The following is a 22093-nucleotide window of genomic DNA, read 5'->3' as shown; positions in this document are numbered from 1 at the left end:
AGGAGTTTGCTTTTACCAAATGTTTCAAGGAAAAGAATCCTTTGTGGTCTGATAGAATGCATTCCATGTTACGAGGAGGAGTCCGAAAATAAGTTTTCCCAGGCGACTGTGGACAGAGATGAGGATGCAAGACCAAAAATAAAAGGTGACATTAAAGATCAGACGTACCTTTATTTTTCCACATAAGTACTACGTACACTCATGTCCAAAATTATTGTCGCATGTCTATAAATATGTTTTTGTAGGAATATAATTTGATAACGAATTCGCCCGGTATTTCTTATAATGTTAGTATGTGTATAATCGACAAAGACATGTATATGACAAATTTCATGTCAAAAGAGCAGTAAATAAGAACAATGAAACGAAAATCAAGCTTTCCTGTTCATTTAGGAACATTTTGTTTTACTCATTCTAATTTTCGTACTTATAATTCTTTTCCTATGAAATTTACCACAAATATACATTTTCGGATTAAACACATAGTATCAGTATTAAAAGTAACCTGCAAAATCATTATCTAATTATATTCTTACAAGAAGACAGTTATAGATATGCGACAATCATTTTGGACATGAGTGTACATTGATATATTTGTCATACCGGTCTATAAGCTTCAAAAACTCTTCCAGGAAAAATTCAGGGCTCTGCATACGGAAGGAAGCATCGAACAACTTCTGTGACTTCAGTATAGTTTCCAAAGCGTCTGCCGCCGAGAGTCTTCTTTAAAGCCGGCAACTGAAGTCACTGGGTGCGAGATCAGAACTTCATGGCGGATGGGTAAGACGCTCCCACCCAAGAGTTGCCTAGCTGAGTGTGCTCTCGCATTGTCATCCAGCAACAGTACACCAGATGTGAGAAGGCCAGGCCGCTTGTTCTGTTCCCGATACGCCACATTCCCATTCATAGCGGACAACCGTTCGTACTTCCTTCTTTGACAACAACGTCAAAACGTGCCTTCCCTCCATAGCTACCAGGCTCAGACTGAGGGACCTGTCTTCACTTTGCGAAGGCGCTGCGACGGCACCATCTACAGAATCGCGGGCGAACGATAGCCACTCGTGTCTGGGTGTGTTGCGCGTGCAACCCTGTCTTGTTTCGCTCATTGCTGTTCACTTTCCTCGCGAAAATGAGAGGGGAGACTTATTTTCGGACTCCTTCTCGTATCAATAAGTATTGATTTTGTAATTATATATTTGATCACTGTGTGCTTCGAAAGTTCTCTTTAAAATATGTCTGAAATTCAGTGCTGTAAGAAGAATTATTCGAGAATTGTCAATTATGTGAAATGTTCAACTGTAGTAACTATGTATACTAAATTGTAATATTGTTCCTCATAAAATATGATTGTTGATTGATTTAGAATTTAGCGTCCCGTTCAGCACCGAGGTTATATGGGACGACCTACTGCTTAACGTGGGATTCGAACCAGAAAGCTCCCACCGGGAGTCGAAGATGTGTACTTAATAAAATACTGATCATACTGATTTTTTTATTATTATTATTATTATTATTATTATTACAGACTGCTACCGTCAACAGTAGTGCTTCTGCAGATCTACTAGGCCTCTCAACACCACCTGCATCGCAGCCAGCAGCCCCTGGCAACACAGGTGTCTTAGTAGATGTGTTGGGTGATATTTATAACTCCTCACCTACTCCGGTGAATCAGCCTCAGGTGAACAATATTAATAGTCTTGGTCCAACACAACCGACATATAATGCGAAAAAGTAAGTATAGAACATCTTAGTATTGATTTTAAAAAACAAAGTTCATAAATGTTGGAAATGCCCATTTTGTGTGTATATCAGGCATTGAAAAAAAAAAGCCTTCACGGAAGTTATATCGTTTAAGAAATATATCGGGGAATTTCGTCCTTTTATATAAGTGTATGCCGCCAAAATTTAAGTATGTAGCACTGTCTGTCAGTTTTTAAGGTTTGCTTTTAGATTTTTCACTGACTGATGTTCATCGAAATAGTGATAATTCTATCTTTCTTGATATTGTCTTTTTTTCTTTTTTTTTTATTGGGGGGGGGATACTCCAGTTCAGGCCATCCATTTCAAAGTTCAGGAGAAAATTTACTAGAAAAGTTAACAGTGCGCTTACTTTTGTGTCTTTGATTTTCGTAACTCATCTTCAGCATCAGTTTCTATCAAAATGTGAAGTTTCTACATATAAATATTGTACTGATTATATCAGATATACACCATATTCTTCACGTGTACTCAGAAAACATATTTACGCATATGCTATCAGGGCCTCGGCCCAAGGCGGCGTATTTAAGAAATTGAGATTGAAGTATGATATGCGCAAAACAAGGTTCTCTACAAGAGAAAAATTTAAAGAAGCTATACTACAATGTTAGTACCAGGGTCGACCCTAGGCAACTTGCCGCCCGGTCCAATAGCATCATTTTCCATCCCTCTTTCTCCATAAAGAACAAATCGTAAAACTCACGATTTTAAGTATGCTACCCCACCAAGAACAACAAAGGGAAGGGAAAGTGCACTTGCACTCAAAAAGCCCTAAACACTACAAACAAAATCTCGATGTTTGTGTTTTTCTTCGTTAGATAATAATCTATTATATTAGTGAAAGAAGAAGCAAACACACCTGCAGAGGAAAGATGGTAATCCTTTTTATAGAATTCAGTATCGAGCTTCAATCTTAAAATAACAGTTCCAGTGCAACTAGCTCTTTTATCTTGATTTCTTAATTTTCCTTCTACATCTGTTTAAAAAAAAAAGTATTCTAAATAATATAGTTATGATAGATTCCCCCCCCCCTCGGAACTTGTCGCTCCGTGCAAATGCACGTCATGCACATATAGTAGAGCTGGCCCTGGTTAGTACAATAGTGCGACTGAGTTTTCTTGTTACAACGTCGATGACGCTAGGAGCTGAGGCTATTGCTTATTGACTGCCAGCATAATCTGTGTATTTAGTTCTGCACGCCTCTCTCTGTTGTTCGTGGCTCAATGTAAGCGGTCATATTGTTTATGCCTGTACTGAATATGAACAAATAAGGGGGAGAGGAGATAAAATTTTCCTAGACTCAGGGACGTATAATATCAAAATACCGGTTCCCTTGCGTGTACCCGTGATTTTAACCCAAAATTGTAGGTACTGTTTGCATTCAAGAAATACTGCCATACTAGCAGCAAACCAATGTTGGACACAAGCTCAAATAGTGATTAAATGAGAATGGTAATAACCGTTCTGAAATCCTTTTTCTCTTGTCAGGACCATTACCTACTTACTATAAATGAAGTAGTGGCAACACTGTATGTGCGCATGCATGTTTGTTTATGTGTTTAATTCCAGATACAGTATATTGGCCATTTTACACTAAAACATTTAACAACACGAACAATAAAATAAAAAAAAAAAAATAAAAAAAAAAACAGAATATCAATAAAAACATCAACAAATATCCATATATCAATTTTTATAACATAATTTTGCATTATATGAATCGGAAAATTCTTTCAGGGTTAGAAGCATCTATGATAGGTGGATTTCTGTTAAATTCAATAGTTTGGACAACATAAACAATGTGGCTGGTATTTGTGCAAAATTACACAAAGAAAATAATTTGAATTTTTGTTTTTCCTAGTATGGTGGAATTTATTTATTTAAAAATAATAAAGGCATTATATCCCCTGAAAAGCTATTGCCGGCGTCAAGGTTTGACTTTAGTTGGGATGTGTGGTCACTATATGGATCCTATAGCTAATATTTCTGATTTCTTTCACCGGAGTTCGATTTCAAGTAGTTTCAGAGTTGTCTCATGACGCATGCACAACACTGAAATAATAGAATTTCCAGTATCTTTAGAGTACAGCGTTAATTGAAGATTTGATTATTATTATTTTTCATTGCCTGGTATGCAACAGATACTCATATTTAGTTTTATATACTAACAGTTTGATGTCTCAGTTATGTTGTAGTAAGTGCATATAATTTTGACGAATATTTCATTTAAATAATACAAGCTTAAGTCGTCTTAATAACAGAAAGTTGAATCAGCACGTATGTAACTGCATTTTGTAACTGGTTGAGCATTGAGACAAAATCAGTATGCTGGTATATGTAATTTTTCTGAAATTACATTTCTTCTCGTGCACTAAATCTTTCTCTGCTCTTGTTACTTTATGCCTGTACCAGTAAGCAATTGCATGTTCTATAGTTGCTTTCTGGATCTTTACGCTTGGTATAGTACCTGAAATAACATACTGATTGTTTCTCCTCTGGTTTCCCGTGTACGTGACAAAATATAGGCATTGTTTGGGAGTAATATATATATAGGGTGTATCAAATGTCCAGGGCCATAGGCCAACTCCGTTATGAGTAAAACTACGAAAATGTTGAGAGTAAAGTTTCTGGAAATAGGTGATTCGCTCGATAGAACACAAACGGTGACGACGGCACGCCTTTTCATATGATAAGTACACTTTGAAAATTGGTCGGAAATAACCGAACATCGTTCTGTGCAGGGTGGAGCAGAGGAAACATTTTTTTTTTAAAACCGCTAGTACTCGGCGACAAGTAGGGGTATGGATTTTGAGCGACCGTTGATAGACCGCTAAGACAATGCAGTTTCAGTCACTATTCGTTCGTCTGAGCTATCTGCCAACGGTCGCTCAAAATCAATACCCCTATTCGTCGCCGATTACTTGCGGTTTAAGAAACATGCGTTTCCTCTGCTCCACCCTGTATAATGAGCAGTATAATCTTGAATAAAATCACCTTTTAAAATGTGTAGCTTGATTCAGTGTTTCAACGGAAAATTAAAATAACAGCATCGAACAAAGAGAAAGGAGGAAGGAATCCGTACATGATCAGATTTCATATAATTTTAATCCTACTGCATGTGTAAGTGATCCTACTCTTCATAGTTATGCACAAATCACAGTAATTGTTAAATTCAATGTAACAAGTTGCATTAACTGTCAAACTTTCTCCTTTCATATTCTTCTCTTTCTCTCGTTCTCTCTCTCTTTATTATCGGGTAGTTACGTAGTATGTTTGGTTCCTAAATTACCTATTGTCTAAGTGTATGTTCGTAATTGTCTTTGTTCAACAACCTGTCGGCAATATCTTTGCATATAAGTACGTATTTTAAACACTAATTCAGTAGAAGACAGGTATTGTTTCATGGTTTTCTAACTTCTGGTGAGTTAAGGGGAAATAGAAATAGTGGGTTTGTGTGTTGTGCTTGTGTGGAAACAGACTTTGAACTAAAACCAAGTAAATCTTTAGTTGTGCTTGTGCCTGTTGTATGTTTCAATATTCGATTATTTGCTTGAACGAGATTTACTCAAATTTTTCATATATTTTATTGACATATACAGGGTATTTCAAAACAAGGGCGACAATATTTAGGAGGTAATTCCTGACACCAAGATAAGACAAAAAGTATAGACTAAACGGGTGTACCAATGTTTTCTTTCGGAGTTGTTTTCTTGTAGGTTGCCGAAAACATGAAAAAATGAACTTTAAAAGTCCATAGCTCCAAAACTATGAGACCTATCGTAGTCGGATTAAGACTTCACTTAGGAACTAGTATGTGCACTATCTAAATATCCATGTTTCAGAATCCTGCAGTACTTCCGCAACAATTTTTATAGAGGGAGTTGGTGAGTACTTCAAATTATATGCCCGTGGCCAAACTCCCTCTACAAAAATTGTTGCGTGAGTACCTTAGGATTCTGAAACATGGATTTGTTGAGGGCATATATTAGTTCCTAAGTGAAGTCGTGGCCCGACTAAGGCAGGTCCAATAGTTTTGGAGCTATGGAGCTTTAAAGTTCATTTTTTCATGTTTTCAGCAGTCTATAATTCGGAAAAGAAGCATTTGTGCACCCAGGTTGGTTTATACTTTTTGTCTTATCTTGGTGTCAGGAATCACCTTCCAAACGTTGTCAGTGTTGTTTTGAAACACCCTGTATATTAAAGTTTCCCGCTGTTCTGTAGAAACGCTAATTTATTGGAGTGAACTCAGGTTGAGGGTTTTCGAAAACAGTGTTGAAAGGATTTCAATCAGATTATACGCAGAAACGGAAGAATAAAGGAAGTTACATACGCGGGTGTTCGCAACATACACTCTTCACCAGATATAGTGGAAACAGTTAAATGCAGAAGTTCGGATTGCTGAGGGAGGCATGTTCCTTGCATAGGAAATACAGAAGGTCATTTCATGTTTATAATAACGAGTTTGGCACCCTTGCCAGCTTAAGAAATACCACGACACTACCAACGGTGGTGCTCGTTGTGCAAGCCCTATGTGTTAAGTATCACCCTGCGTCTGAGTTTCCACTGAAATAAACTTCATTTAAACGCGGTGTGATTAAGTTCTCTTGACACTTCCCGCAGGCCGTCGAATGAGTGTGGCTGTCGACGGCCGAATGCTCGTTTCAGCAATGGAAACTTACAAAAATACATACGGGATGGATCCCAGAAATGTCTATTAAAGGGATTGCACGAATTAGTCATGATTGGCTTCGCCGTATAACTGAACGCCTTGTCCTGGCTCTGCGTTGCGTGAGTTTTACAGTTGTATCTGAAACCACCGATAACAATAAAGCCGTGTGGAAAGCTTTCCGTACATTCACATAGCCAGTGAGAACGACCTCTGGAATCACGGGGACGACAAAATATATCCCTGTTTTTACCACATTCCGACATACACAATGTTTCGTCCAGAGTCCTTTCAGACTTCCACCTATCCCGTGCAAGATGGTGTTCGGATAGCTTTCAATTGCTTTGTTTTTCTTTCCATGATACTGAGGGTCAAAGCATATGAACTCGAGTCTTTACCAGGTATAAATCTTGCTCAGTTATGCGATTTACGTTCACATTGTGCTGTATTGCCCTTGCTATTGTTCTTTAAGACTGTGGGCTCTCATGTCGCACAAAGGAACTCACTTCTTCTACCACATTGGGGGTTGACCTGGGCCTCCGATATCAACGATGCCCTAATACCAGGTGGCCCATCGATATAGATAGATCTCTGTCTTTGAACACACGGAGACCTTTTGTCATAAAATGCTTAATTACAAAGGCTTCGCAGAGAAGGTGAGACTAATTCCTGTATAGGAAAAGCGCGACTTCCGGTGGCTAGCAAATGTACTAGGCTAAAAATTTGTTCATTAGTTTCTGATTGAAACCAAAATGAGCACAATATGTCAAGCAATCGTGACTACGTACTAGTTAAAAGACAAGTATGTACATGGACCCCTCCAAGAACCATTAAAATGAAACCAAAAACTAACACAACCAAACATTTTTATTCAGAATAAGCCATATCGAGTAGACTTACATCTTTTTCAAAATAGGCACCATTGACAGCTAAGCAAGTGTCCATACGCTTCCACCATTTTGTGAATCTTTGAAAATTCAGTGTGGACTTTGTGGTCGACAAACACCGTGCTCGTGGGTTTTTTCGGGGTTCTCCCATTTCCTCCCACTTTCTTCATTTCACCATTTCACTCATTTCTCATTATCAGCGTCTCCTTTAGCAAAACCGGCATAACTGTGGGACGTTGAACTTAAAGATTTTCTTTGAAAATTCATCGTCGGTAGCGAACTGAAGAAACCCTGCGCTGCGCTGATTCCTTCTTTGTCCGTTATGGAATGATGACCACGTAAAGTGGCCTTTAAAAGTGGAAATAGTCAAAAGTAGCAGGGTGCAAGGTCCGGGCTGGATTCTAGATTCGGGAAAATGTTTATTTTTCTCTTCGTCGCGTAATCTGAAAAGCCCGGACGGTATGTGGGCGCGCGTTATCGTGATGCAAAATAAAGGAGTTCTTAAAATGTGGCTGCTTTTTTGCAAAGAGTCTCGATGGCTTCTTGGTAGTACACTTCATTCACCGTTTGCCCGAGAAGGACAGTGTGTTCGTGCAATTAGCATCACCTTACTTGCACTCTTCGGTTGTCGCATTTTCTTCTTGCGAGACAACTGGTGACTTCCATGTGCTTTTTCTTGTTTTATAAAAGGGTCCGAGTCATAGATCAGGTTTCATTGGCAGTTATGATTCGATCCAGAATGAGGGGATCGTCTTCCATATGTATCTTCCACACGCTGCTGTATCTGTTCTACTGTAAGAAAATGCGTAGCAAACCTTTTTCATTTTCAAGTGATCACGCAAAATTCGGTGGACGGTGGCCTTTGATATGCCCAAATGTGCACTTAGCGCTCTCACAGACATATGCCTATCACCACGAATAATTGGCAGCATTCACTAGCGTCTCGTTAATTACGAACGAGATTCGTCCAGGATGCGGAAGCAATGTGGTTGATTCATGCCCATCTTGGAACAACTTGTGCCATCTGTACACTGTGACTTTACTCAGTCTGTCTTGATCGGTATATGCCTGTTGAAACGCTGCATATGCTTCCGCAGCACTTTTACCTAAACGCCAACAAAATTTTATGGCATGTCGCTTTTACTCATCGCTAAATGTAATCTTATAAAAACCTGGAGAGGTAAACGAAACACGTTGCACACAAATCAACACAGCTACTCATTAACGCGGTTCAGAAACATGTGATAACTTGTTATGCGTACAGAATTAGTAATTCTACACGACGAGAATAGTGTCGAGATGATAGGTGGTGTTGCCAATTCTCTATAACAGCCTTTGTATTTGGCTATACTATAACCAATGTCGAAAGGAAACATATGTAGCTTCCCGAAAAGATCGTTATTTTCGGAGCCATATGACTATTCGCACACACACAATAACCATCCTCCCTGCAAATCAACATATAGCCCTTTCGAACTATCCGCAATAACTTCTCTTGCTTTCTTTACGTGTACGGCTATCTAGCAGTCGAATTCGTTATCATAACCTGAAACGATTATCTACTCTTGCGAGGTTTATGGAGTGTTTATATAGGAAAAAGAGCCTTTCGTGAAGCCACAATCATTAACCATAATGTAAAGCAAGATCTGATGGACGAGTAATAATTCTGATTGGATGCAGTTGGCACAGAGTAGGAACTACTAGTGATGTTTTCGTGACGTTGAACTTGTAAATTACTTAAGTTCTATAGTTTGTTAGCTATGATATTTATAATGTGTATCAAGAATAATCATGCTTAATAGGTCAATACAAATGAGTATATTTAATCATGAAATAATGTAGTTCTGAAACAGACTGCAAATTTGTTTGGACTAGTCTTTTTTGAGTTAATGGTCTACCGAACTGATTTTGTCGTAAACTTTCGAAAGAAATTTTCCTAAACACGAATCAAGCAGACTGAATTATTTCATTTTTGTTAAAATATAAAAAGGACAAATTTAAATCAGTTGCTTACATTTTATATTTACGCATTATATAATCAGAAATTTTTATTTTTTAAAAATGTCATCGAGATTGACTAGAACTATGTGGATACGAGACAAAGTATTTATTTTTAATTCTCGGCGTTGAGGGTATGTATGGTTCCCTTATGCTTCAGTTTTTTTTGTCCTGCTCCAATGTTGTCAGTTCAACTGTATAACATAAACTGTTGTGTCCAGCCCACGAAGGAATCTATCCGGTTAGGTGAGATGGCACACGTTCTTCTGGGTGAGGCATGGTCATCGTATCTACCCCAATGTCATTATATTTAACTTGTTTTACAACACACAATATTAATTTCTGTGTTGGCTCCATTTAGTGTTGGATTAACATTGAAAATTGTACCTCCTCCTCCTCCTCCTCCCCCCCCCCCCCTCTGTCACACACACACCTTGAGTCTAATCCAGAACCAAAAGCATACTTGCAGATGCGCGGTACTTCGAAACGTTCTGAGTTCAAAACTATCGGACATTTTAAAAAAACTAAACCAAATTTGCTTTCGTTATATATATATATTCAGTTACGAAAAAATGTTTTTTAAACCCCATGAATAAATAAATTGACAATGCTCCTATTTCAAACCCTTTATCTCATTAGAAGTTAGTAAAGAATCAGTTCATAATATTGGATTGAGTGTAGCTGTTTTATCGATAACACGGAAGGTAAGTTCTTTAATACATAACAAATTTAAAGATTTATTTCCTTTTCTATTGCATGTGCATTTCGTGAAATGCATTTAACAAAATTTAAAGTGAATTTCACGAACTTCGCGATTAATGAATGGAATCTTGAAAATCGCTCTGTTTTTCATGTTTTAGAGTTTCATTCAGCCGAACAGAAAGTCTAAATGAGGATGCGGAAATTGTGTGCATTTTTAATAACATGATCGGGAAAGAGTTAAGTATTCAAAAGATTATATTTTTTTAAAAAAAACATGAACTTGTAGTGTATTTATTAAGATAGCAAAAGCTAGTGGAAAAAATATCAGTGATAGGACGCATGTGTCGATGGGTCAGAAAGTGTGTGGTATGTCTTTTTATTTTTATTTTAACTCTGCATTATTTTTTATTTCAACTGTGCATTATACTTTATATATACCTATGTGTGCGTGTGCATTGCACCCTGTAAACTATTAATGTTACGCATGCTATAATTACAGTGTACGTCGAAGGAAGATAACGCCAATTTAAAAAAAAAAATGTCTTGGAAACTCTCAGTGTATTGTTACAAAAAAGTATTTTAATTGCAAGTTTCTTTTAAACAAAGTAACTGAATAAACAATATAACCATTATAATTTAATTCTCGAATTCCAGCATCCTATCAGTTCTTGGTGTGTACAACACTTCTTCTCTACTTCCTTTATTCCGCTGTTCTTTATCCTGAACCTTATCCCATCTCATTTCCCATTCTTTACACATCTTTCATTCTGTAACGTTACGTGGTTTGAGCTCAGAAAATGGGGATGATACCCCTGCCTCCAAAATAGGAATAAATACAGGACTAGCATAAATGATTTTTTTCATTTTGAAAAGGCTATATTTTCAAAAGCATTACATGTACACACATGAAAGATATATGAAAAGAACCACAAACTCACCAAGTTTATAGACCCTGTACAGTAGTGACACGACACACGTCCAGAATATACTCCAGCGAATTCCATACATTTTGTAGCATAATCCTGTCAATTGTCTGCACTGCAGCACTGATGCGTTCTTTGAGCTAGACTAAAGATTGTGGTAGGGGAAGTACGTAAAGATGGTCCTTTATTTACCCTCACATGAAGTCGCAGAGCGTTAAATCAGGAGATCTGGGAGACCAGCTGCTTTTCCTTTTACACAAGCAACCAGTGTCCTTAAATTGCCGATACCACCGCAAAATGCTTTGTTTACATGGCTGTTCTTTTCCGTATTCTCTTCTGAAAGCGCGTTGCACAGCTATAACAGACGAACATCTGGCATATTCAAGCACACAAACTTTTTTCTTCCTTTCCCTCCATTTTCGACAGTCTAGAGACCTGCACGGGCCAAATTTTTCGGCCCGAGCCCAATCCAGCCCGAATGTACCTAGCCCCGGCCCAGCCCAGCCCGGGTCCAAAAAGTTGTGGAGATTTTCGGCCCGGCCCGGCCCGGCCCGGCCCGATAAGTTTTTAAAAATTCTTGGCCCCAGCCCGGTCCGGGCCCGAAATATTTTAAAAGTTTCATTTTGTAACATTTTTCACGGGCATACTTCTTCAACGTTTGCCTTTATTCTAATTATTGTTTAACGAAAGTCAATAATTACTAAAGAATTGCAATTAATCGGCCCTAGCACGGCCCGACTTGAAGAGAAATCAGTGTCGGCCCGCCCAAGCCCGGCCCGGCATAAAGAAATAACCAAGTCTGCCCGGCCTGCGGGCCGGGCCGGGCTTCGGGCCGAGCCCAGCCCGTGCAGGTCTCTAGTATAAACCACATACTTTCCACACAGTACAAACTTAGTGAGTTTGTGGTTCTTTTCATATATCTTTCATGTGTGTACGTGTAATACTTTTAAAAATATAACCTTTTTTAAAACGAATGAATCATTTATGCTAACTTTGTAATTATAACAAATAATGAGAGATATTCAAATATGTTCGAGCACATGCGGAGAGAAATTAATTATAGTATGAAACCGTAGGCAAAGTTTCGAAGTTTGAATTTAAGGTAAGACTTAATTATTAAAGTGAAGACGTTTCGAGGGATGGTAAGATGTGTGTTCAAGACTTTTGTAAGTTAAGGTCTGTATCATATTGTACTTTGAGAGCGAAGACTTTCATTTTTGGCAATTCTATCTCCTACAGGCACAGAAAGGATTCAGAAATATTACAATCACACTTCTGGATGTTTGCTTTTTGATTATAATTTAACGTTTTTCTTAGAAAGAAAACAAGTGACGATGTAATTTCTTTTTTGTTTCTTGAAATTTTCAGGGAAACCAGCCTCTGATCATCTATTCAGGATTTCAATATTATGACTAAGTCGGAATGATGATGATATTTTGGAAATAAAGGGTCTTTCGGGATGCAATGGCTGTCTGTCGATTTCGAAAGTGGTGTCCATGGAACTCATTTACATTTCTCAACAATACAGTAATTCATCCACCCATATTTTTTGTGGTCTTCCTCGTGCCCGTTTTCGTTTCATTTGTACAGTCCGCAGCAAAAAAACCTGCAACATGAGCATGTAAGTTTATTGCGAAACGACGAAGTCTTTTGTTCCAAAATAAATGTGCAGGGGAGGACGCCGAGGTTTCTCCTGGTGTGATTCGTGCCATTTAGACGTTATTTTGATTCCCTGTACTGTTAGGCGTAATTTCACAATAAACTTACAAGCTCATGTTGCAGGGTTTTTTTTTTTTTTTTCTGTGGACTGTACATATCCATGGGTTTCTCAGCTCTCTTTCGGACGCCCTCTTTGCCGGTCTAGTGGCTGTTAGGCTGTCAGTCAAGTCGATCTCAAGAATTGAGCGTGAAGACGCGTAAGCATAGGAGTTATAAGTGGATAGGGAACCAAAACCTGAGTGCGAGCTCTGTTTGAGGATAGCGAGCACAAGCCCAGTGAAGTAAATGGGCACGAGATTGGGTTATCGCGAGCCTTATTTAGAATAGGGAGCGCGAGCCCTTTCGAGGATAGTTTGAGTCGAGTAAGATCACTATCAGATTGTAAAATGTTCATATCTGGAGCACTAGACCTTTGATTCGATTTCCGGTGAGAGAGCTCAAACGCGCTACAGTAGTTTAAACTCCACTTTAAACTGCAAGTCTTGTCATAAGATCAAGGACGTAAATATAAATTAGTCTTCCTGTTTTGAACCTATTACTGATGATTTTTTATTCGATCACTAACGTTGATTACCTGCTTTGCTGGGTTGAAATAAAGCCTTTAAATGCTCAACTCCTTATGTCATGTGGTTGATAGAAATGACAGTAAAAATTAAATATTACTATTGTAGCCTGAATATGGATTTAAACGGTATCGGAAGTGTCACTCTTCATCTCAGCGACCCCGAAAACTATGAATTCGACACTAATAGCGGTCAGTTTCGGTCATTTTTAAATCTTCCCCTTCCCTTCCTCTACGTTGCACGTCAAAGTGAAATGACAAAAACACTCCCAGGCTCGAATCTCATCTATGTTGAAAATTTGATCGAGATCGGTTGGGTAGTTCAAGAATTGGCGGGTGGGTGTGTAAAGTGTGTTAAGTCAAAAGTTAGTGCTTTAGAGAAGTCACATTTGAAAGTCCAAAAATCCGGTTTTGGGTTTTAAGACATAAATTAAAAAAATAAAAAAATAAATAAAATAAAAAAAACAGTCTTAACATGAAGAGCTACAACAACTAATCATTTTCCAAAACCGGATTTTGGATTTATGTCTGAACTTTCAAATGCGATTTCTCTAAAACACTAATTTTTGACTTAACGCACTTTACACACCCGTGAAATGGATAGTTGATGTTTTCGTGAAACTTAGCTTTCTTCTCAAATCATTATCTCATCTGCAAATATGAACAGACTGCTCATATTTAAAATTAAAGAAATGAGGAAAAGAAATAAATAAGGAAGAGCAACCCTTTTGATGGATCCCTGTCTGTTTAAGGGCCAGTTGACATGTTTCCTTTTTGCCTAAACTTGTCCTTAAATGATATTAGGACTGTCACCAATCATCTTGGCGATCTCGAAAATTATGGATTCGACTCTTAATATCGGTCATTTTGGACATGCTTTTTTAACCCACTCTTTCCTCTATTTATCATTTAGAGGTTCTCTGTAACCTCTTGAGCCAATTTTATACAGATGATTGGGAGGTCTGCCATAAGTATTTTGAAGTCGATAATGCCTATTTCAAGCGCCACATCATTTGGAACAAGCAAGAAGTTGCAATAATTATTTTGTTTATCGTGTCGATGTAACTTGCTTTATTTTGCATAACTTTACATCTGATTGTTTCTTTTTTTTATTAGAAACAAATTACTGCTTTACTGTACATATTATTAAACAACCTAGTGTAACTGTTCAAAAGCGTTGACTCCAATCTCGATACATGTAGCAGAGCGCGGAATGAAATTTTGTCAGATATCTCATGTATACCCGGCGTCTGCTGCGCAGTCAAACAGGCACCTAGGACTCTAGCTAACAAATCTTCCTCGGATTTTACTGATGTTTCAAATCATACTAATGACTTCATGTGCCCAGAGGAGAAAATCGAAGAGGAGTAACATTCGGCGAGCATGTTGACCACCGGATGGGACCTCCCTTTCAAATTCATAGATTAGGGAATTTGGTATCCAAATTATAGCGATAGCGAACGTCAACATTGAAGTGGGCACTTGGGCCGTCATGCTGCACCCACGTCCAAAGCGTGTTCAACAACTCGGAAGTACATCTCGAATTAACAGCAGGCAGAGCGGCAAGAGATAAGTGAATCATATATAATCCAAGCTCTTAAGTTAAGACAGAATCATCAGTGTCACACAAGTTTGTTATTAAAAATACCATCGCGAGTAAAAAACAATGTTATCCATGAATGAAGTTGTAGAAAGTTCGGTAAAAGATCATATTGTTGGACATGCCATTGACAGAACTTCACTCTTTGTGCAAAATCTTTAGGTCCTATTTCTTGCATCCGTTGTGTGTAATAGGGATGTAATTGCTTTCTTTTAGTACGTATCAATACTATCCTTCGAAGCGCGTGTGTGACGGTCAATTTGAAGAATGATTGTTGATGGAGATTCTTCCTCACGATCCAACACCATCTTGTCAAATTCTGGTGAGCGAACCTTTCATCGTCTGGCACTCTTGGTCAATTCTTGTTGGCTTGAAAGACTCTCTCTCCTTCAAGTTGCTATCTACGCCAAGAAATATCTTTCAGAGCTCCTCCGTGGCTAAGCGGTTAGCGTACGCGCCCTTGGCGCGGGAGACCCGGGTTCGATTCCCGGCGGGAGCTCATGTGGTTCGGATTCCACGTTAATCAGTAGGTCCACGTCTCACATAGCCTCGCTGCTGAAAGGGACGCTAAACTGAAATTCAGCTCAACTCAGATATCTTTCAGTTCGGATAATGTCTGTCTGGAAATTTTTGAGTTGAGTTCATTTTGAGTTTAACGTCCCGTTCAGCAGCGAGGCTATATGAGACGTGGACCTACTCATTAACGTAGAATCCAAACCACATGAGCTCCCGCCGGGAATCGAACCCGGGTCTTCCACGCCAAAGGCATGTACGCTAACCGCTTAGCCAGGGACGAGCTCCTGGAGATCTTTATCTGTACACCCATTCAGTTTTTCGGGCTCTACAGCCTTCTGTACCGTACATTAAAAGCATATCTACAAGCTCTTGTGAAATGTAATTTTCCATCTTCGATCAATCACAAACACGCTAGGCAGTTATCACTGTGTAAACAATTCGATCGTGTATTGTTTTGATGCTAGCGCCACTAAACGTTGAGAAGTTGTCTCTCATTTGAAAAATTAACGCAGCCAAACGTGATATGGAGATGCGCAATCAGATGTAATGATTGTGTAATAAATAATTTCGATAATGTAATGAATAATTGTGATAGTGTAATGCAAAATAAAGTAAGTTACATTGACACAGTAAAAAGAAATGATTACTTCAACTTGTTACTTGTTCCAGATGACGTGGCGTTTGAAATGGGCTCCCTATCTCACAATACTTCTATTGGACCCCTCTTGTGTGAGGTTTGTCTTTAGCAAATCTAAAAATAATTCTTCCTTTCTAATTTCTAACTATGTGATGATTGCCGGTGCATATTTTCATTTGTTCTTTATTAGTCTATACAGCATTCTCTTGTTTTCATCAATCTTTTTCCAGATGAGAAATGAATTCTGGTTACTACATTTTTCATCCCCTTTAATTATTTTATTTGCTAGTTTCTTTCCTTCCATTAATCTGTTTTCTTCTAGGCCTTCTATTTTTCTCTGTGCCTGTCATATTTTGTCATTCTACTACCTATTTTTATTTTTTCTTATTTTGCATACTGCTTCCATCGCTTTTAAGAGTGCTGCCTTATTCTTCCTCTATAATTAACTTCATGTTTTAGTATTTGGGATTTTTTTTCTGAACTTGACTTTTCCTGGTTTGAATACTTAACTTCCATACTTAGTTTTTCGGCCAATTACATCTGGTCATTATTGATTCCTACGCCGGAAGTCACTTTTACGTCTCTGAGGTAATTTTTCACATACTTAATCTGTAATTAATAATAATTCACCACCATATTACTATTATTATTGTTATTACTAATAATCAAACTTTGAATATCGTACTGGTCTTGTACATATCAAATACTTGGAAATGAAAATGAAGAACTGATGCGAGTCTTCAAGATACATCTTCAGTCAAACTTTACAAGGCGATTTATCTATCTATTAAAATGCTACAATAGTAATAAAAACACCTGAGCTACAACCTCTAATTTTAGATTTCAAACCTTTGATTTACGGTTATTTGTCATTTCATGTTTAACAGAGACAAATATTTTAAAGAATTTGTACTTTAAGTATATCATTTGAATATATCTTTTTCATAAAGTTTATTCCTGTAAATTGTTCAAAGCCTTTAAATTTTAATAAGCCTTCTCCAAATTCAAAGCAAATGAATTGTGCTGCCATCTTTGGAATTCTTTTAAACTATACATTTGTGGACGTTTATATGTTTGTGGCCAATCCTTTCGACAATGAGATCTCGGAAACTACAGGCTCTAGAAAGATGACGTTTTCACTGATCGATTGCAAATTTTGCGTAGATTGTCCAGTTCTAATTGAATATTTAAAAAACATTGCCATTATTTGTATTACATTTTTACGGATACACATAAAGTGTTGAAATTAAAAAAATAAAAACTAAAGCATCGTATCCTACGCATTATACATTCCAACGCCACATAATTGTATGTATGGGTTGCATATCTCCCAGGCGTTTGTTTCATGGCCAAATTGTAATGAAAATCTAAGGATAACCATTTCTCCAGTCTAAGTTGAATCTATTGTTTGGATTGTTTTGCCCAATGAACACCATATATCACTGACATTATAATTAATGTCATGTCTATGTAATGTATTTGCTTATTACATACTGCATGCAAGAAGAAAGAAAACACTCATTAGAGCAACCCACATTATGCTTTATTTTTTGTTTAATTATGCTTTATTTTTTTCCAAATTATGCTTTATTGTGCTTTATTTTTAATTTCAATTAATTTTTTACATTAATTGTGTATAATGTATAATATTTACTATATATTAAATATTCTAAATATCTTGATATATTTATTAATATTTTATGCAACCAATTACTTTTATATTTAATGAATTTTCTACTTAATGCACTGTAAAGAGAGATCTGCTCGAGTTAGTTTTTCTTATCACTTGTGTGCACCTTAGAGGTGCGTATATAGAGAAAGGGGAAAGTAAATGATGCCACCAAAAAGTACAGAAAGTGCTCGAGTTCAAGAGGTACACATAACAATACAGTGTAGAGTTCTTGTATACTATTCATTGTTGGCGGAAAGTTTTCTTCTTCTTTTACTTTTTTTCTTTTCTCCACATCAAAGGATTACACCGAAAAGAAGTTTACAGTAATAAAAATAAGCTTTTCATTGTTGCATTGTCATGTTCTCAATGATTTTGCGTTGTAAATATTGGTTTTAAAAAATATTAATACAGTATGTTAAATTTGCAGTTAAATAGAATTTTTCAAGAATTGTGCTATATATTTTAAATTATGCTTTATGCTTTATTTTCTAAAATTATGCTTTATTATGCTTTTAAAATTAGTTTCTTCTGGACCCTTCGACAACCACAACCATGTTTAAGGTACCAACCATATGTGTAAAGCGTTGTTATGCTTTCTATGCTTTTGAATTGCTCTACTGATCATACATGAATTAGAAACTCCAACCGGAAGTAGGCTCAAATCTTGCAAACGGTGCGAGATATTGAAAAAGTAATGAAAAGAATCTCCTCTTTACGGTACCTCTTGACCTTTATCAATAAATCTTTCACTTGTGTCCGTAAAGGGACGTGTACAGATGTGAGGAATAACAAGGAGATTTATGCTCATATGTGAAGGATGCGCTGTTCAGCTAGTCTATATATTAAAATGGTAGAAAAGTTTATATGTTTGTGGTCAGTCCTTCCGACAGTAAGTTCTCGGGAACCATAAGCTCTAGAAAGATGCCGTTTTCCCTGATCGATTGCAGATTTTGTGTAGATTGTCCAGTCCTAATGGAATATTTAGAAAACATGGCCGTTATTTCTTCATTACAATTTTTAGGGATACACTGGAAGTATTGAAATTTTAAAGTATCATATCCTACGAGTTATAGATTCCAACACATTTGTATACAAGGGCTGTATATCTCAGGCGTTTGTTTCATGGTCAAATGATAATGAAAAACAGAGGATAGCCATTTCTCTAGTGTAACATGAATCTTTATTGTTTGGAGTGTTTTGCCCAATGAACACCATATATCACTGACATTAATTATGTAATGTATTTGCTTATTATATACCGTATGCAAGAAGAAAGAAAGAATGCATGAATTAAACTTCAACTGGAAGTAGGCTCAAATCTTGCAGATACTGAAAAAAAATAATCGAAAAAATCTCTCCTTTATGGTAACCTTTGCCGATTTTTATCAAGACGTCTTTCACTTGTGCCTGTAAAGGGACATGTACAGATGTGAGGAATGACAAGGAGATTCATGCCCATATGTGAATGATGCGCTGTGTAGCAAGTGCAGGTTCAGCTAGTATTCATTGTAAAATGACTTTCGAACTCAGTGGAAACAGTCTGGTTCGTGGTGAAAAGTGTACTGCATTCATGTCAGAACGGTCATTATTAGTGCTAATAACTTCTAAGTGCATATTATTGGGAAGTACCTAGAGTATTGTTTTGATCGGTTTGTTTATATTTATCAGCATAGAAGTGTTGGATATTTACAAAGATTAGCTAATATTAGTATCAGCTTGTAGTAGTTTTATAATATAAAATTCTGGTAACAGCGGAAATTGCGTTTACAGAATGCGCACGCGCCCTAGAAAACCTGGAATTGTATAAATTCTGATTTCAGGTATTGAAAATGTATAGAATTTCTCAGACTTCTATCGAAAAAACTACCCTAATATCAGTGGTAAAAGTACCCATGCTTGAAAAAGTTTCCGATTAGCTGTTAGGACCTAGAATCCAATGGGACAGGTTTTAAACAAATAACGAAATATAAATATCCCAATTATATTAATGAAAGGAGGAAAACAACCTGTTTAAACGTATATTTTTACACAACAAATCCTTTGTAGGTGCGAATTTAATAATACACAAAGAGTGAAAAAGTGCAGGGCTGCATCGGGACTCGAACCCGTGATCTCCAGCATACCATGCCGATGCGTTAATCACTACGCTCAGGGCCGGATTTCTCAATAGGCCCGGTAGGTCCGGGCCTATGGGCGCAAGCTCCCAGGGGACGGCACCGCCGAGAGAAAAAAGTAAAAAAAAAAAATATCTAGAAATAAAAATAAATAGCCATAACTTAACATGTTTTTTGAATTGATTAAAAAAAAAATCAGGCTAATAAAAAGCATTCTGATTTTGAAGTTCATTGGAACAAATAATTGTTGGTAAAGTTCAACAATCTTTTGTTAATACCTTAACGGTATTTTGATAAGCTCAGAATCAAGTAAATTCCTCAAAAAACTTGCAGTGATAAAATTGCATCGTGGAGTGGTGCTTAAGCAATTAACATATAGGCCTGATATAATTTTTTAATAAAGGTTTTTAGGAAAGTAACTTTAACCAGACTAGGGGGCGGAAAAAATTATTGGGCCTAGGGGCGCCAAAATGCTAAATCCGGGTCCTGACTACGCTACCTAGTCCACTCCTAGAACAGCCATACTCTTTCTTTCACACTTCCAAAGAGAGCATGGTTGCTTTAGGAGCGGACGCATCGGCGCAGTGCGCCAAAGACCCCGGGTCAAGTAATGCGTGTTTCATTCGTTGTGTATTAATAAATATCTCAACTTTGAGGTCATTTTTTTTTTTAAAGAATCTCATAATAGAGTACGTTTATTATAATTATAGATCTCTCTATCTTTCTCGTCCTAAGCATATGCTGTTCAGGTCAATGGATATATGTCGTCGTCTTTGCACAGTGTTAAAGAAAAATTACACTAGTTAACAAATTTAAACTTTTTGTTTGTTACATGAGAAAAATCACCTGATCCTAAAGGAACTTTCTGCGCTGAATTCAAATATGCACTCGGTTTCTCTCCATCACGTACAGTTTTCCCGTAACAGAGGGATTTTCGGGAAATTCCCTTAAAAATTTCCCTTTTTCAGATATTTTATTCCCCTAGCTCCTGTCCCCTTACATATAGTAACATAGAAATTATACCTAAGTATACCTTGATTTATATTTAATAAACCCTAAAAGTTTCGTCAAAATCGCTTTGTTCTTTCTAGAGAAATAAATATATTTGTATGTATACTGTGTGCACTGTTTATTGCACCTGATAGTAATGCTTTCAGATCTCCTGACTTGGGGTAAAAACGATTTGCTTTATTACTACAAACACAGACATAAAAATGAATATTTACAATAGCCAACAACACACTTGTATTGCTCTCTGTAAATTAGAAACGTGTATAAAAATAGAATGTACTTCCAACGTATTTTTTATTTTTAACGTACAGTATATGTATATCTTAATACATATATATACAATTCTCCAAGTTTTTTCGTTTTGTTCATGAAATGGTTATCAATATTTGTTATCAAATGTAACAGAATGCAAAACAACTTCCACTTCCCGAGCCCCCTACCAACTGGGAAGAGATATGGCCAAAAGACTCTGATGATGATCATGACCTTGATGAACCATCGACATCAACATGTACATCCAAGGATCCAACGTTCATCCCTGACTGTGTTCGCGAGCCACATTTCATCCGGCAATGTGAACTTAATGACCTAGTCCGTGATTTGCACCTGACAAAACAAGAGGCGGAACTTCTGGGATCAAGGCTCCAGCAGTGGAACTTATTGGATGCAGAAACGAACATATCAGTGTACAGGAAAAGGCAAGTTCAATTTTCAAGCTATTTCTCAATGCAAGATAATGTGTGCGTATGTACGGATATAAATGGGTTGATGGCGGAGCTAGGAATTCCTTACGTTCCAGAAGAATGGAGGTTATTTATCGACGCGTCAAAGGTCAGCCTTAAAGCTGTCCTTTTACATAATGGAAATAAAAAACCTTCTATACCACTTGCGCACTCAGTGAAGATTAAGGAATCCTATGACACCATGTGAACTTTGCTAAATCTTATAAATTACAAGGACCATTGTTGGCAAATATGTTGTGATCTCAAGGTAGTTGGTATTTTATTAGGACTGCAGTGCGGTTACACGAAGTACCAATGTTTTTTATGTTTATGGGATAGCCGAGCTGATGACAAACATTATGAAGTGAAGGAATGGGAACCTAGAGTGAATTACGTACCTGGAGAATGCAACGTCAAATACGCTTCTTTGGTAGATCCTAATAAGATATTACTACCGCCACTTCATATCAAGTTAGGACTTATGAAAAACTTTGTCAAAGCCATGGACACATCTGGTGAAGGTTTCAAGTATTTGCGAGATAAGTTCCCTAACCTGAGTGATGCTAAGATTTCAGCGGGAGTGTTTATTGGTCCCCAAATTAGGAA

At 37.2% G+C, this 22093-nt stretch overlaps 1 protein-coding gene across 6 annotated transcripts in view; it reads left to right on the top strand.

The window, feature by feature from the left end:
* AP-2alpha (adaptor protein complex 2, subunit alpha) overlaps positions 1–22093 on the top strand; it is a 240462-nt gene that overhangs the window by 189174 nt on the left and 29195 nt on the right. For 5 of the 6 annotated variants that reach the window (XM_081737837.1, XM_081737840.1, XM_081737841.1 and 2 more), the window contains exons 15-16: positions 1526–1731; positions 10170–10247. In XM_081737837.1, the coding sequence (XP_081593963.1) occupies positions 1526–1731; positions 10170–10247 (284 nt within the window). The remainder of the gene's footprint in view (positions 1–1525; positions 1732–10169; positions 10248–22093) is intronic. The other variant, XM_081737839.1, reaches the window with a different exon arrangement.

Source organism: Thermobia domestica, chromosome 14 (genome assembly GCF_964235325.1).
Source record: "Thermobia domestica chromosome 14, izTheDome1.hap1.1, whole genome shotgun sequence".
In the NCBI taxonomy this organism is placed as follows: Eukaryota; Metazoa; Arthropoda; class Insecta; order Zygentoma; family Lepismatidae; genus Thermobia; species Thermobia domestica.
Note: the sequence above shows the minus strand (reverse complement) of the source record. Positions and strands in the feature narration are given on the sequence as shown.